Source organism: Lobosporangium transversale, assembly GCF_002105155.1.
Source record: "Lobosporangium transversale strain NRRL 3116 chromosome Unknown BCR41scaffold_7, whole genome shotgun sequence".
Taxonomy (NCBI): domain Eukaryota; kingdom Fungi; phylum Mortierellomycota; class Mortierellomycetes; order Mortierellales; family Mortierellaceae; genus Lobosporangium; species Lobosporangium transversale.
The window spans coordinates 789,783-806,743 of record NW_019028985.1 but is presented as its reverse complement, the minus strand read 5'-3'; the positions used below and the strand labels follow the sequence as shown (position 1 = coordinate 806,743).

The 16,961-nt window shown below is 41.8% G+C and overlaps 6 protein-coding genes across 6 annotated transcripts; 4 read left to right on the top strand and 2 right to left on the bottom strand.

Annotated features, from left to right (window-relative positions):
- The first annotated feature begins 3,323 nt into the window (after positions 1-3,323).
- BCR41DRAFT_224419 (hypothetical protein) lies at positions 3,324-4,455 on the top strand. The gene has a single exon (XM_022020028.1). It carries the CDS (start codon positions 3,440-3,442, stop codon positions 4,238-4,240), a length of 801 nt encoding a protein of 266 aa, XP_021884272.1. The 5' UTR covers positions 3,324-3,439; the 3' UTR covers positions 4,241-4,455.
- Positions 4,456-4,494: 39 nt separating this feature from the next.
- On the top strand, positions 4,495-6,598 carry BCR41DRAFT_224420 (hypothetical protein). Its single transcript, XM_022020029.1, has 3 exons — positions 4,495-5,322; positions 5,468-5,946; positions 6,059-6,598. The coding sequence occupies exons 1-3, from the start codon at positions 4,637-4,639 to the stop codon at positions 6,409-6,411; spliced, it is 1,518 nt and encodes a 505-aa protein (XP_021884271.1). The 5' UTR covers positions 4,495-4,636; the 3' UTR covers positions 6,412-6,598.
- A 2,128-nt stretch (positions 6,599-8,726) lies between these two features.
- BCR41DRAFT_224405 (hypothetical protein) lies at positions 8,727-9,936 on the top strand. Its single transcript, XM_022020027.1, has 4 exons — positions 8,727-9,039; positions 9,136-9,382; positions 9,521-9,650; positions 9,756-9,936. Exons 1-4 carry the CDS (start codon positions 8,890-8,892, stop codon positions 9,808-9,810), a joined length of 582 nt encoding a protein of 193 aa, XP_021884270.1. The 5' UTR covers positions 8,727-8,889; the 3' UTR covers positions 9,811-9,936.
- A 785-nt stretch (positions 9,937-10,721) lies between these two features.
- Positions 10,722-11,943, bottom strand: BCR41DRAFT_348407 (hypothetical protein). Its single transcript, XM_022023292.1, has one exon. The coding sequence runs from the start codon at positions 11,908-11,910 to the stop codon at positions 10,783-10,785; it is 1,128 nt and encodes a 375-aa protein (XP_021884269.1). The 5' UTR covers positions 11,911-11,943; the 3' UTR covers positions 10,722-10,782.
- A 136-nt stretch (positions 11,944-12,079) lies between these two features.
- On the top strand, positions 12,080-13,152 carry BCR41DRAFT_319287 (AdoMet dependent proline di-methyltransferase-domain-containing protein; the record flags this gene model as incomplete). Its single annotated transcript, XM_022021344.1, has 3 exons — positions 12,080-12,113; positions 12,287-12,824; positions 12,902-13,152. Exons 1-3 carry the CDS (start codon positions 12,108-12,110, stop codon positions 13,150-13,152), a joined length of 795 nt encoding a protein of 264 aa, XP_021884268.1. The 5' UTR covers positions 12,080-12,107.
- Positions 13,153-13,258: 106 nt separating this feature from the next.
- BCR41DRAFT_393685 (hypothetical protein) lies at positions 13,259-16,892 on the bottom strand (the record flags this gene model as incomplete). Its single annotated transcript, XM_022028586.1, has 2 exons — positions 13,259-16,062; positions 16,169-16,892. The coding sequence occupies 2 exons, from the start codon at positions 16,890-16,892 to the stop codon at positions 13,259-13,261; spliced, it is 3,528 nt and encodes a 1,175-aa protein (XP_021884267.1).
- Positions 16,893-16,961: the final 69 nt, after the last annotated feature.

The window sequence follows — 16,961 nt, the reverse complement described above, 5'->3', positions numbered from 1 at the left end:
TTTTTGACTTTCCAAGTGATTTGAGCACGGCTTATCAATTGGCTTGAACCACAATATTCGTTCATCCACTCGAAATGACGCTTGGTCGTTATTAGGCCAGTTGTTGTGCAATTCACACAGAGTGCAATATGAAGGATTGGCTGAAAGTATCCAGAAATTGAAAGGTCTGTATTTTAAATACAAAATATAACTTTCTTAACTCAATCGCACTATTATATATATTTATACATATTTATACTATCGTTTCATTCGAAGCCAGGTTTTCCTAATTTGCGATAATTAATTTATTCATCACTGACAACAAGTAAGTTACAGACTAACATGGGGCAGCCCAATAGCGAGGAAAAAAAAAAAAGGCCTGTCTCAGTCAAAACCACACCAAACCATGGTTGAGGTAAGGTAAATGATATATCAAGTAAAAAAAAAAAAAAAAAAAAAACGAATGCCAAAGATATATGTATAATATATACATAAATATGTATTTTTTGATCAGCACGGGGGAAGTACAAGAAAATAAGAAACAGAAGTTTTTTTTATCCGCGTCCATAATGGTGTGGGGAGGAAAAGAGATGAGCAGTGTACACACAATTAGTCTCATGCTTATCTGTCAAACTATATTAGCTGAGTAAAAAGAGCCATCCTCCATTCCTGTCCCACAATGAATGAGGGGATTAAATGAAAAGTAATAAACATGCCTTTGTACGTGAAATTATGAAAAAGTAAGCCTATCCTCTGAAATCCGAGGTTCGTCCTTTGATGTTAGCCACCTAGATTGCTATAGCCCCTATGCTGACGATACAAAGCTGATAAAATAGTAATAAGGGAAAAAGGGCATAGCGGTCGGGTGATTGAACTCTTTTTTTTTTAAGCTGAAATCAAAAAGAGAAAACGTCAGCGCAAGGAAAATGCCGCCAAGGCTTTTCCTCTCTTGGTTTGAAGTTGATTATGCCACATTGGTAAAAGACTAGCCACAAGCACGAGCCGCAACTCTATTGATCCATTTCAAACGTACAGCGCGCCATAAAAGAAAATCATCTCTCTACGGCAACTCAAAAAAAAAAAGAAAGAGGTTCATGGTTCCCATTGTTGTAATTGTTGTGCACAATCCCTCATGTGCGACTTGACGGATATTTTAATGAGATGTTTCGCAATATTTGACAGGGACACAATAGAATTTCTGTGACATGAGGAAAAGAGCCCTCCGCTTGATAAACCCTCGCCCACTTGTATTAAAACTAGGCTGAGAACGTTACGATGAAAGCTTTATATGAGCAAAAACATTATATAAATATACTTTTGCTGATATATATATATATATAACATGTCAACATATTTTGTTCCGCGAGACATTGATGCTGTTGCTGAGGGCTGGAATGTGAAAGCAAAAAAAAAAAAAAGAAAAAAAACTCAGGAATGGGCAGTGTTTTGCTTTCTTACCTTTTACAGTTCCCAGCTCAACTTTGTCCCTTCACAAAGTCTGGTACAATATGCAACTTGTTCCCTGTAGACGGCGATTTATTTAGCAAGATACTACTGTAGATGCCTCTCTTCATGGAATGATACATATACCGTTAAAATCACTGTAGTAAGACATCATTGAAATTGAAATAATAACACGGCTATAAATGCTACGATCGACAATTGCATCAGGTCATGAAGAGGAAGAAGAAAAGGAGAAGGGTTTGGTGAATGACGAACTTGTGTCGCTTACCTCTATGCAGCCCGTTTTGAAGAGTATGAATAGTGCTTCCCCTTTCTGTCTGTGGGATCATGACAAAATAAGGAGGCGAGTCAGTCTAAATGGCCCCTTCAAATCTGTGCATCACTTTTTTTTTTTTTTTTTGAGTAAATTTGTATCACCAAAGATTGCAACGATTGCTCAATGCCTCTTTCTTCATGGTTTTGATGCTCTCGTCAATGCTGACCACCCACAGTCTGGGGACCTCGTTTGTGTTCTTCAGTCATGCAGTATTTTGCTTAGTGGTTGTTTTCATACAATTGTTTGTGTTCCAACGAGGAATATCAGAGGATAACTGTATTCCGCATGTGCACGCCCATCATTCGCCAGCAATAAATATATATATATATATATATATCTACTATGGGCCGGTAAGAAGAATATTGGTCTATATAACATTCAGCAAAAAAAAAAAAAAAAAAAAAAAAAAAGAATTCCCATGTATAAACATGTAAGAGAACACCCCAATTGGTGCAACCCTGTCTGACCTTTCATAGACATCACTAAGATTGACTGTGTCGATGACCACAGGCTTATATGACTCCTAAGAGTGGCTAATATTCGGGCTGAGGGATCTTCAAGAATATCTTTAGATCAAAGAGCCGTAGAATAGTACATAAGATATTGATATCATGTCTTTCATCACATCAAGGACGTTGAGAAAAAAAGGGCCTACTCATGGCCACTCATCCTTCCATCATCTTCAAGTGCGAGGCAAAAAAAAAGAGAGCAATAGACCGCGGGAGACAGAGATTTGACCCAAACAAACAACACCCATCTCTCTTTTGCAGCACACACACAAACAAGTTTTATTTTATCGTTTTACGTACAAATGGGCGATTGAAAAAGCAAAGGTATTAAATAAGCGGATTTTTATATTTGAACAGTAATAGCCAATCAAACGCCTATGATCATGTAGGATGGGCATCCTAGTCCAGCCAACAGACACGAACAGGCGGGTTAATAAGACCCAAACAAACAATCTTTAGATATCTTGTCTTTTTTTTCTTTTTTCGATGGCCCATACAAAAATAGGATTTTTAACGGTCTAATGAATGAATTGGGTCAGTATTCTATCCCTGTATTGTTATGTTTGATTGTGTATATTGCTACAATACATTCAAATTGCTATAATTATTACTTGATTATATTTTGCTTCTCCACTTCACCACTTCACCACTTGGCCACCTTGCTCAGAGTTGTCCAGTTTTGGTTGGCGAATCCAATTCATTCAAGTGGGTTTAGTTTCAAGAAATAATCCAAAAAATCACCGTCCATGCCTTCCCTTTACACCTTTGCTCGTCTGTGTTTGTCAACCCATCACAAAAAAGACTAACAAAGGCGGATACATTTTTACAAAGGGAAAAGAAAGGGTTAAAGAAAATAAGAGATGTGTAATAATAATGAGCATGGCCATCAGCTTTGTTGCTTCTCTTTTCTTGGTTCCTTCATCAGCACTCGTTTTCATTTCTCCTTCTTTTTCTTTTTTGTTTTCATCCACCAATTTCCCTCTACTCTCCTTCCTCTCCTCCTCCTCACCTCGCCTTCTCTTCCCTCCTCTTTACCCGCGTGCTCATTCTTTTCATTTCCTAGCGCCTCTCTCGAACGCCCCCGCCCCGTTCGCTCTTCCTTTTGCTCTATTCTTTCACAACACACGCATCACACTCACGCACGCACGCACACTTACACAGCATCCATATCATGATGTCCAAATCCCATATCTCATATCACAGCCATCACCTTGCTGCAGCTGCAGCAACGATAGCTTCCCCACTCCCTTCACCAGCCATGACTTTGAATGACAGCATTAACCCCTGGGCTAACATTATCACCCCCTCATCCCCAGCACCAACCCTCTCTACCCCAACAGGTGTCCTCGCCAAGGACCTTTCTACTCCATCTGTAGTATATTCGAGCAGCACTCAGCCCACTATCTCCTTTGATGGCAGTAGCCAACCCAAGAATGTCATCAATGATGTTTTCCTGTCTTCTACCATGCTCTATGATGACGTTGAACTATACTCGAACGAATCCTCTTCTAGCTGTTTCGATAGTGACTCTGACTCTGGCTTTAGCACACCCACTCATCATGATGAAGAACATCCTATGACGCCTATGTCTCCATTCATGGAAAGTGAGACTGAAGATCGTCTATATGTTGCCGAGGAGTGTGCAGAGTCTGTGGACATCACCGAGTCTCAGGAACAACAACAGTCAGAAGAGGGGGAGTGTATGTCAGCATGCGAAGGTAATAAAAAAATAACCAAAACCAGAATGATCTATTGTTGCACTGCTACTGTCTACTGCTGTGTTTTCTTTTCCCAGCAAATGGCTGTATTCCAATCCTTTATCCCCCGCACTATTTTGCAATATATTTATTTTATGTTGTTTCTGTATGACCAAGCTTTTGAGTTCATGAGTTGGATTTGTCTATTTTCTGGACATCTTTTTTTATCGCATCCGCACGCTTTGTGCTCAATTTTTTTTTTTCTCTCTGTGTAAAATGTAAAATGTAAAATGTATCTCCAGCCATATGTGCAACATGTACATGTCTTTGTATTCGATTTGATTTGATTTGACATGACACCACGACACGACACGACACGAGCTCCCCCTACCTTTCCCTCTCTCCTTGTGTAAATGTTCCGTCTTTCTATGTATTTTTGGTGGCATTGGCTGCTACGTGTCTGCATATCCCGTCGTTTCGTCCCATTCCCTTCGCCTTGGGCCTTGCCCTTTTTTTTTTTTTTTTTTGTCCCGACTTTACAACCCCCTAGCCCTCATCTAAGGGTCGGCATTTACTGGGTCATCATGGATGACTAACAGAATTCTATCCTGCCTATTTGGCATGGCCTGTTCTAATATGAATGATTAGATGCTTCCAATATTATTGTCGATATGAAGAGACCAATGTTCATTCCCGTTTCTATCTGTGATACCAGAGACTTTGCTGCCATGTCAAGTCTACCCACACCCCCCGTCTGCAATGCCCGTAAGCACTCGTATGACTTTTTGAGCAATTCAGATGCTTTCCTATTCGGTGGTATCTCCGCCACAAAGCGCCGAAGAGTGCTCTCAGTTGAGATGGTTTCTGCTGGCCCAGCATCGCCTCCAGCATCCAATGCTGGTGATGATGATGCGGAGCTCAGTGATGCAGAGTCATCTGTGGACACATACATGACTAGCAAGCGGTCACTTTTCCAGACTCGTCATGTTCGCCATCTGACACCTACTTCCCCTTCTATGCCCGAGATCGTGTGCTTTGCTCCTCCTACTCATGAGGAATATGATTACCATCCAGAATTGGATCATTCGGATGATGAAGATGATGAGGAGGATGATCACAAGATCAATCAAGACAAGGATATGGCTGCGACCATCGTTCCTTCTGATTTGTTTGTGGTTGAAGCTGATCAGGGGGTAGGCCATAATGCCTATTTGTCAGAGGACAATTATTCCTCTTCAGATGATGAAGCTGATTTTGGTTATCATTCCGGAAACCAAATGCAGATTGATGCCATGAGCTCTAGTGATGACAGCGACTCGGACCTCTCTGAGGTTGAGGATTATGAGGCCCCTGTCAGGTATATATTTTACTTCATCTGATATTGATAGTGGTGGTTAATGGAAGAAGAGGGACTTCGTTTGTATATATGCGCCTGCATGTGGTTGTACTTTATTCTCATTATATTTATCAATATCTCTTTTATGTTCGCGCACTATTCACAGACGTCGAGGTACTTGGCATGGTCCTAGTAAGGAGGAGGTTGAAAGAGCTGCAGGCAGGAAAATCAAGACCAGAGTCCCTGACACAAAGGTTGTTCTGCCAATGCAGAATTTGCAGACAGAGAAAAAGCAACAGCAGTTGGCTAACAAGGTCGAGTCCGCTACTGTCTCCTCAGCTGCTGCTTCCTTGTCTGCATCCCCTGCTCCTTCTATTTCTGCCAAAGCATCATCCGATGCTCGAAATGGCAAGCCTCTTACGCTTTTCCAGATTTTGACCAAGGCAAACATTGACTGGTGCCGATACTGCGGCACGACTGAGGGTGTGAACTGGCGTCCTGGCCCATGGGGCAAGCGCACACTGTGCAATAAGCACGGCTGCGACTTCAAGGGATATGGCTTCGCCTGTAAGCTTCCTCGTTTAGACTTGACTAGCTACGCCCACGAGACTGTTGACCAGCGCATCCGCCCAGTCTTGCAGCACTGTAAGTGTCGTCCTGCCACTCTATTAATTTATTTTTACTTGGCATTCTTTTCAGTGCCATTTTTACTAATTAAGATTTCGACTTTGTGATTTCTTATTTCTCATCATAACAGTCTGTCACGGTTGTCAATCACAAGAGTCATTTGCAGGCAACGTCATGGTTCGTTGCGAAGGATGTCCTAAGGCCTTCCATCAGAAGTGCCATGGTGAGACTCCTATTCCTGATAGCATTGCGTTGTCGGAGAAGTCCTGGTTCTGCGATGAGGCTTGCAAAGAAAATGTCAAGAAGCGTCGCGTCTGTGTTGAGCTTCCCAAGAAGCGCTTGCCTCTTATGTCTACTCCCAAGCCCGTCGCAGCTGCTGCCATGGGTTCATTGGCCGCAGCCGGTTCTGCGACTGAAAAAGGTCGTTCTCGTGGAATCAGAGCCTCTATCTCTGGAGAGCCTCTCTCTGCACGATCCAAGTAAAAAAGGAAAAGAGGCAGAAATCCATGCTCCTCCAACCTTTTCTTCCTTTATCATCTATTACTTTTATTATTTTGCTATTTTATTATTATTATTACTATTATTATTACTATTATTATTTTTATCCTTTTCCCTTCATTGCCTCACCACTCGAACACCAAAAGAAAATCATTAATACCGAAGTGTCTCTTTTTTTTTTTTTTTTTTTTTTTTTTTTTTTTTTCTTGTTTCTTGTTGATTGCTTCTTGATTTCGTTTTTCTTTTACATAGCCCACTTAATAGTTTCTGTATATTTAGCCTAGATAACAGCCTCAGCTTTTATTTATATTTATTTTCTTTTCTTTTTCTATACCAGCACTGTTGTAAGTATTTTTTTTTTCTTTCTTTTTTTTTCCTCTTCATTTTTGCTTTGTTCTGTTGTCTTTTTTGTCCTTTTTTTTTTCTTTCTCGTCATAGTTCGTTCCTTTTTTTTTTTTTATTGTTTTTTTTCCATCATCATAGAAACTAGAAACAACAACGCATTAAAAAAAAAAAAAAAAACACGTGGTTTTTATTCAAACATGTACAGTCACATGAAAAAATTATACGGCAAAATAAATTTAGAAAATAATTGACGCGAAGATAGCATCATCCTCTCTCTTTCTTTTTCTCATTTTTCACAACAATAACAACTTGAAAAAACCACCATGCCTTTAAATTTGGATATCGAGGATAAAGCTATCATGGTTGGAATGCATCTTGCGGGAATGAAGGATGCGGAGATCGCGCTGAAACGTAATGTATCAAGATCAACGGTCTACACTATTATTCAAAGATATTACAAAAGAGGTACCACCGCTCGCGCCCCCGCCCCAGGACGACCAAGAGCACTGAGTGAAAGAGATATCAGGAGCATAGTGCGCTGCACAAAGAGAGAAAGGAGAGCCACTCTTAAGGACATCACCAATCAATTGGCGAAGAAAGTGTGCACAAGGACCGTTGCAGAGATATTGCATTCACTGGGTATCTTCAGCCGGATCGCGGTTCCAAAACCATACTTAAATGAAGATCATATGAAGAAGCGACTGGCTTTTGCCAAAAAGTACGAGAGTTGGTCCAATGAAGATTGGAGTCGGGTAGTTTGGACTGATGAATCGTCATTTGAAGTTGGCGAGAATTTCCGTAAGATAAGAGTTTGGCGTACGGCGGAGGAAAAGTACGACCACGATTGCCTTATACCCACTTTCAAGAGTGGTAGAACATCCTTGATGGTCTGGGGGGCATTCACATCAACCAAAAAGTCTCGGTTGGTTATATTTAAACGAGGTCGTAGAGATGGGCAGTGTTTTGTGGAAGATGTATATAAAGTTGAACTAATCAGGTTTATGGCTGAAGTAGAGGGCGGCATTCTCATGGAGGATAATGCTCCAGTCCATACTTGTAAGATAGCAAAAGAATGGCGTGAAAATAACAACATCTCTAGGATTCCAGACTGGCCAGCATGTTCTCCGGATATAAACCCCATCGAGCGTGTATGGTCATTTCTCGCTAATGCACTCGATAAGCGCTCCAGAGGACCAAGAGATCTCCCCAGTCTCGCAGTAGCTCTTACTAAGGAGTGGAATAATTTGCCACAAGAGAAACTGGCAAGCCTTGTTGATTCCATGCCCAACAGGCTGAAAGAAGTGAGGAAGGCTAAAGGTGGGCACACTCATTATTAAACCCACATAGTACTTTTACCTTTCATACAGTATATCCTCAAAACCTCCATAAAGAAACAAAATCGACCTCTTTAACGAATTCTAAAGTTTCATGTTGATTGATAAAGTCTTTGTGTATGTTGTCTATGATCTGTTTGTCAAGGGTGCTCAAAAAATTACAAAAAAAATAGAATTTGCCGTAAAATTTCTTCATGTGACTGTACATGTATATGTACCCTTATTAAGTGCCAATTTGTTTTGCCACCAAATATTAAGTATAAAGTGAATTGACAATTTTTTTTTTTTTTTTTTTTTTTTTTTTTTTTAATACCAGAAATATATATTTCTCCTCATCGCCACTCCGACCATCTGTTGACCGGCATCAAGTTGTAGCAATGACAAAGTACCAACCTCTCTTCGAATTGCATCAATTGGTGCAGTTAACTCATTCCACAACAGGAAAAGCCATCTTTTATTCACAAGTGCTCTTGGCAGCTGATGACAACGTGGATGAGGACGAAGCTGGAGGTTGGATCCTTAGTGCGTTTACAGGGAAAGCCTACTTTGAACGTGAATATCGACGCGATGATCTAGAAGATTTAGTATGGAAAAAAGATCTATTCATATTCATATCCATACCTATATCCTTATGAATTCATGTATATATATATATATATATTGGCTGATAATATCTTTCATTGTTTAATGATACTAGATCGCGATCACAGGAGATGCGAATTGGACGTCGTTTGCAAAGCGATTCAAGAGAGCAATTCTGGAAGGGTCTTTCCATATTGTGGACATGAGTACACGGGAATGTAGAGTCATTGTTGACAACGATGTTCATTCACGAACAGGCAGTAGCTCCAGCACTTTAGAAACCATTGTCATTGATATGTATCCAGTCAATCATGCAAGTCGAGGCGAGAAAATTGGTGAATTTATGTTTGAGGTAAGTCGTTTAAAGAAAGAGTAGCAATAAGGGCAAGCATAATGATTTAACAAATGTTAATCAGATTTTTTATTTTTTATTTTTTTTTTCAAATAGTGCGCCAGATTCATACAAGCTCATGGATGCAGTTTGCGTGGAGGGACTTCAATACCATCTGAATCAACAAGTATGAATGAAGCAGGCGCAGAGTCCACAAAAGCAGAAAACGGAGCCAACACAATTGGTGATGATGGCAAGAGTTTAATCGATTTGAAATTGGAACGCGACAACCTCAAATCTGAAAATGCAGATCTGAAGCGGGAAATTGATAAACTTCATGCTCAATTAATGAAAGCTGGAAGCGGTAAGTCTATCAGTCTATAAGACTGGAAAAAAAAAAAAAAAAAAAAAAAAAAAAAAAAAAGCGACGTTTTCAAACTGATATATATATATATATGTATTAACAGCTTTTTCCTTCTTTCGATTCGTATTATGGATCAAGGTTTGCATGGCGGTCTTGGAGCGAACAAAGGTCGCCCAAACTCAAAAAATACACAAATGGCAATGATGGTGAAGGAACAGTTGTTAAAGAAGCGCAAAGGCATCAGTGCTCTAAACCCCCGGATGAAAAAGTATGCAATATATCGGTTTAACTATCACTACATTTTTATTCTAACATAATATAATGCTTTGCTGTCGTTATTGAAGTATTGTTTGTTCCATCTGTCTCAATATAGGGGCGTTGTCGCAAAGGGAACCGAGTTTGGAAGCGACGAAGAAGACGACGAATAATTGAAGAAGAAAAAAAAAAAAAAAAAAAAAACTTAAACAATAGCTGGAAACATTTTTCCCTTGATCCGTCCAATAAATTGGATGAGATGCTTTCAAGCCAACTTACAACTTTCCCGGTGGGGCAATCAAAAAATAAGTTGGAATATTAAGCTATAAAGAAGCAGGCAGGTGGACGTTGTAATGGTGCGATTCTGTCAAAGCGTTGAGTATATCTAGACCAAGATTCCCTGCACCACACCAAGGACGTATTGTTATTGTAAAGTGTTATCAGCGGATACATAATGTGATCCAGTGCAGTTGCCTCTCAATTTACATCTGCATACACATACACGCACACAAAGAGTGCGCAAGTAGAGATGACCGACAGAAAGGCATACACGGGGTCTGAATGGGACATACGGATGCTGTGCTTTCAGATAAATAAAGCCCTTGAGTAAATCGTGAGACGATAGTAGTCTGATGGATGTCTCGAGCTTTACATTCCCATAAACGAGTAGTGCAAGGTTAAATACTTTCATGTGTGTTCTTGCAGACGGATCAGCAGTTTTGAATGCGTCACTATACGCAGATTTCTTTTTCAAACCATCTTCTTCACACTATTAGATCCGTAAAAGCTAACCAAGGTAGTTTGTAGAGACTATGCTCCGGTCCTTCCTTGAAGGCTTCAGGAGCTCAAAGGTAAATGGTATTAAGGACTGCTCAATCTCATATATTGAGGGTGTCTTAGAAATAGTGTTGGGTTTGTTCTCAACAAAATCATTACCAACTACATTAATTCTGCTTACCCACGTCTGAAGAACATCTCAAGGCATAACAATAATAAAAAAAGAATTATACAAACAGTTATATTTACTTCCTCTATGTTGTTAAAGCCTTTAAAAAGAAAAGAAAAAAGAAAAAAAAAAAAAATGCAAAAAAATAAACGCTCAGCACAAGGAAGGGGAAGAGCGCACCCAAATCGTTGTAAAATGCTTAATAGCTTCCTAAACCTTTCTCCACGGCTTTCAAATACTTTTTCTTATCTTCCAGTCCTATGCTCCGATTCTGACCAATCAGCTGACCCACATTATCCAGTACTGTTCGACCTTCCTTGCCAACGTTCTTATAATTTAGTAAAGACCCAGGAGCACTTGCTCTAGTATAATCACCACCCAAGCGTTCCAGACGCTTCCATGACTTTTCTGCCTGTTGATCCTCAACACCTGCTGCTCCCTTGAACTCGTCTGAGCTGACTTCATAGCCGATGTTGGCAACATGTTTCACGCCTCCATTATTGAATCGGTTGACTGCATTGCGGGGGTTCAAAATCTCCTGATAGTTATGTGTGAGGTGGAACAAAATTGGTTGATTCTCAACAGAGGACACGTCCGATTTCTTGCGGTGATCCTTGTCGTTGTTGTTGGCAATGGGTGCCAGATCCTGTATCAAACTCTGTTCTACTTCAGGGTCCAGATCCCCGTTAGCACGGACACCAGTGACATGGACTGAGAGAGCTGTTCCAGGGAGAATAGTGTTATAGCTGTTGCTGTTGACAGCAGCGGTGCCGAGAGGAGCAACTGCTCCACGGCCTGCAGCGACATTTGCATAGACAGGACGGGATTCAAAGACTGAAGAAACTTCCCAATCGATCTTGTCTGCAAACTGTAGCTCCTTGGTGGTGTCATATGGGATTGAAGGAGCAGCCTGGAATCGGGAAACAGGAATATTGGCAGGATTTTTAGAGGAAGAGGCCTCGTCCTGAAAATGTCTAGGGTTCCGATAGTTGAAGCGGCGAAGGGGTTTCTCGCCACCCTCCGATAACGGTGTTGTTGATGATGTATCATTAGTGATATTGTTACCACGACCACCTGCTTTTCTAAGTTCTTGACGTTTTTGGCGCTCGGCTACTTCGAGGAGATAACGCGCTGTGTGGATGGGTGGTTTTGAAGAAGATGTCTTGGGATTGTCCGACTTGTTGGTCGGTACAGCCTCAACGTCTACATCCTTACGACACGTTAAAAAAACTGTGAAGGCACGGGTCGACTGTTGCTGCTGTTGGTGACATGCCAGTGGAATGAGACGGGCGGTAGCGCCTGTAGAAAGAATCTTTCTGGACAGCATAGAGGTGGCGAAAGGAAAAAAAAGCTAATGAACGGAAAGAATGGAAAGATCAGCGTTTGTTTGTTTCCAGTCAAAAAAGATGTTGTTACAAATGATTAAGGGTTACGGTTACAAGGACTTTTATTATTATTATTATTACATATTATTATTATTATTATTGCCTTTTCAACTTTGGTTCAAGAAGACAAAGACAAATCATGGAGGCAAGTCGAAGGAACCACTCAAATCATAATCTTCATGGAATCAGAAAAAAGTAGATTCGATTACATAATTAAAGGAGCGCCTTGTAACTGATTCAACGGCATTTTTTTTTTTTTTTTTTTTTTTTTGACTGGTGATATTTGATATTAAACATCGGAACAATAATGGGCTATAGCCAACAAAGTCCTCAACATGGTACACTGATGCTGAAAAGTATTGGGACTCCATCCCCGCAACTGTCAATGGCATGCTTGGCGGACTGGAGCGGCTTGCACAGCCTGATGCTGCGATGTCCCTGCGCTTTCTCTCCGAGTTTGTGGACCTCTCTGAGTCTAAGGTAGAAAGATCCAGCACAACAAGTGCAACAGCGTCATCATCATCATCAAAATCAACTGTAAATAAGGCAACCACAAAGCGTGCTAAGCTACCTTTGCCGGGATCCGGTCCTTCTCATGTTCTGGATTGTGGAGCCGGCATTGGACGAGTGACCAAAATGGTATTAAGTAAAGCGTTCGATCATGTGGATCTAGTCGAGAATTGTGCGGCATTCGTGAAGCAGGCCAAAGAAGAATACCTGAAGCCGGAAATAGAAGCCGGAAAAGTCGGTGAGGTCCGGTGCTCTGGCCTTCAGAATCTTCATTTTGAAAGTACTAGCTGGGAGGGACGCTTTGATGTGATCTGGTGCCAGTGGGTTTTGGGACATTTGACAGATGGTAAGACATCGTCATCAGCAAGTAACAACAAAAAAAGTCTTCGTTGTTAAATTTGCTCCTTTTATTTTAATTTGTAGATGATTTGATCGCGTTTTTTAACCGGTGCAAGAAAGGTCTCAAACCTGGCGGTATGATCTTTGTCAAGGAAAACAATGCTAAAGTCGGGATTGTGATTGATGAAGAAGACAGTAGTATGACCCGGTCTAACCAAGTTTGGAATGAGATATTTATAAAGTCTGGGCTTAGACTCTTAAAAGATGAAGTGCAGAAAGGCTTTCCTCCGGGATTGTTTGCAGTGAGGATGTATGCATTGGAGCCTATTGAGTAGCTTTTTTTTAAAAAAAATTATTTATTTAATATACATGTAATATTATAAAAGATATTAAAAAATACAATGATCAATAGATACACATCTGGTGCTGCGTACGCTTTTCTTATTCTTGGTCTACCAAAAACTGGCCCTCCACGTATTCTGGGCTTTCTTCCTCATGCGGACCAGCTCTGAAATGATGCCGTTGTACTTTTTCATGTCCCATATCCATAGAAAAGCCTTGATAAGAACTACTATCAGTGCTAGCGATTTCACTGCTATATGCTGTTGTTATCGATCTGTGCTCGCTGTCAAATTCAGTCATCGCTCTGCTCAGCGTAGCTTCATCTGAGTAATGGCTTCCGCTGGTGGTCTCTGTGATAGCAGTGTTAATCCCTATTTCTGCAGCATTCGCTCCATCTGAAGTACCAATGCAGCAAGGATCATCCACCTGTGTCACTACATTTATGGGTACCCTAATAACAAAGTCTTTCAGCTTTTGCACCGTAACAGCTGGTGATCGATGGCGAATAAGGGTACTAGAACGCGAAGACGGCTCCACAAAATGGCTTAAAGGACCTGCATCAACTTGGTGCTGTAAAGTTGATTGTCCTCCGCCACCAGCTAGTGGGTTCACTATCGTCTCCAAGCCAGGAGACGACGTCTTTTCTCCGATTGCGCCAAGTGCCCCGACGGCCGGCCCTTCTGAAAGAAGGCTGAGTCCGCCGCTGCTAAAGGAGCTGCTCTTAAGAGTCTCGTGAGAATCCTTTGAAGCACACCGTCCCTCAAAGTCATATACTACCCCAAGCAAAGAATTAGATTGGCTATACAACGATTCATCTCCCCCACTATTACTGCGGTGTAAACGAGGGCCACGGCTATGGTCGTCAAGATCATCGTAATCCTCGCTTTTGGGCGCAGCAGTTGAAGTCGATTTTGAATTCGTATTTGGGAACCCAGTCATCGACCTGTCATGGTAGCTATCGGTACTTGTGGCGGAGTTGGAATTAAAGCCTGGCACTACTGATGCGCCTTGGTAGGCTGAGAGCACTTGTTTCTTCTTGACCTGCTGCAGCTGTTGTTCTTCTATCGCCCTTAAATCAAGCTCATCATCTGGATCCAACTCTCCCTCGAACTCTAGCAAATCGATTGAAAGTCGTAAGATCAAATAATGTTTGATTTCAATCCGTGTTCGAGTTGAGGCGGAGCTGAAACCGTGGCCTTGCAGTTGATTGAGATTACGAGAATATAAAGGGTGGCTACTTTGTGCTATATCTCTTGGTCCGGATGGTGCTGATGGAAGTTTAGCTTCCCCGGTCGACGCTCCTGCAGAAGCATCATTAGCTGTGCCTATCATAGCCATTTGATACAATGCTTGTGTTGATGGAAAATTGTCACCACTGGAGCCCGTTAGTCCCCTAGGCATGGGATACGAAGACACATCAAGTGACTGGTTGTATAGTGGTGCTGGGGTCTCAGCGGAAGGCCATGAAAATGTCTGGCGAAGTTTAGGTGAGTCCATACGCACAGGGAAGAGCAACATGAAGGGCTGCGTTGAGTTAGAGGCGTTTGCGCACTCTGGTACGCCGGAAGAAAGCTTGGGAGGGGCGTGCAAAGATGCATCCGACCCTTTCCTAACAGAAGCGTATGGAGCTACTGGGGCTTGAAGTGAAATGTTTGTAGTATTTAAGGTGGGAGAGCTCGGCACCTGGCGCTCCTTCTCATCACTGGTGCCCCCACCCACAACACCGGGGTCGAATGAAGCAGAAGACCCCTGTTTTAAAGCGTCTTGTTGAAGTTGAGCTGGTTGAGAAGACAGGTACAGCGATGTGCGTGCTTTTCCCTCTTCCTGCTCTTTTTCAGAGTATGTATACATTGGTCCTAGGGGATATTTGACTATCCTTGACGCTTCCGGTTCACCACTTTTCTGAGCAGGGATACGATAGCTCTCTTTCTGCCAAAACTCACATCTGACTTTGCGAACCCGGATCTCTTTCCTCCAAGTTTGCTCATCTTTAAGGCGATCCCAGTTTTCAGTCCGTTCAGTTCCTGTGTTAGACTGATCCGTTAGACTAGAGCTTGACAAACTAGAGCCATGCAGATTTTTTTTACCCAATGCGGTCTCTGCGTTGGTGGATTGACTTTGGCCAGTTGAAGCAAAGGGTGAAATAAAACTTGGTCCTGTGGAGCTGAGAAACCTCTTCTTCAAAAGGTCATCCTTATTGATTTCGGCCATGGTCACTCTTCGAACTGTGAGTGCGACTTGAAAGCTATCTAGGCTCTTCTGATCAATCTGTTGGTTGTCACTATGATGGTGGTGATGAAAATGAAGGTTATGATAAAAATGATGATTTTGAGATTGTTGAGTTTGCTGAACATTGTTCTTGCTAGGCACAAGGACCCCCTTTTTGTGATCTGGAACAAGCTGCGATGTGCGAGCATATCCTGGGGTAGGGATCAATGAAGGGATCTGTACTTGAACCTGAATACGCGCTCCTGGTACAATGGCCTTTAAACGACGCGTGCCTGGAAGGGTTGGCAGTGCCATAGAAGGCGGCGGCAGGAAGAATGGGCTGCCGAGTGATATGCTGGGAGGAGGTTTAATAAAATAGAGCTTGATAAGCTTGCGTACCAGAAAAGGAGTGGGTTCGCTGGTCTCTACAGAGTCTTGTAATTGCATGCCTAGATGAGGCGTGCTCTGGTTCCAAGAAGACGCAACTAAAAGGTCCCCCTTGTTTTCTGCTAGTACATCATTTGAGGCGTTTAACTGTTGCATGATGTCGTTTCTTTGCTGAAGACTACGTTTGATAAACTCGTCGTGTTGATTTCCGACTTTAAAATCACCAGGTTGTTGAACTTTCTTGCTTTTGGATCCCATGCGCAATTTTCCGAAGGCCTGTGCTAAAGATTTCGCTTTTCTCGTCGAGCCTACACCATTTTTGGAGATGGCCAACAAAAGGAAAAAAAAAAAATTAGTTGAGCTGAGAAACGACCATTTCATCGTGATAATAACGTTCATAACTGATATAGTTACCTTCAAGGATGGCTGTCCCCGTACTTCGATTTGATCCTTGGCCTACCATTGTGCCATACACTGTTTCCACCATTTGAAGAGGCTCACCAGTCTCCAAATTGCCCTCATTATCTATGTCGTCCCAGCGGAAGAGACACTTTGCCTCTAATTCATACCAAACATTGCCCATTGAACCTTCGAAACTTTCAGGGCGAACCTCATTGTCTGTAACAGGCATCAACCATTCCCATCGCCACTCTTCAGCTTCGATAGCAATCCGGCTTTTGCTTTTCGATGGCTCCATGACTACAGCCACATGTGGCTCATCACTTTCATCCACTATCCGATCCTGAAAGGGCAGCATGAGCTTTTTATCCCAGACTGTCTGGGACCAATTTTGTTTCTCTATTTCAAACGTAATCAGATCCTGTCGCGTCCATGCGATAGACTCCTTGAGTCGTAAATGGAGAGCCAATGAAACAAAATGGAATCGTTTGGTGGCGAGCTTTGGGATATGTAAAAGAAGTCGGCCCGAAACTAATGGCCGGTCTGTGGAGATTTCAGTATGGTGTGGTTGAATGGAGAGCATTGGTGTATTTCGAGCACACGGCTTTTGAGGAAAAGAGTCTGTGGGCATAAGAACTGGTGTCTGGTTTTTAGATTGGCTTGATGATTTCTTTTCTTTACTGGACATTGTTGCTTGTTGGTTGTCCTTGACATTGGCAGGATGAGGACCAGTACTCATCGTGTGACGAATGGGTAAGAAAGGATGGATTAAAGATTACGTTTAAAAAAAAAAAAAAAAAAAAAAAAA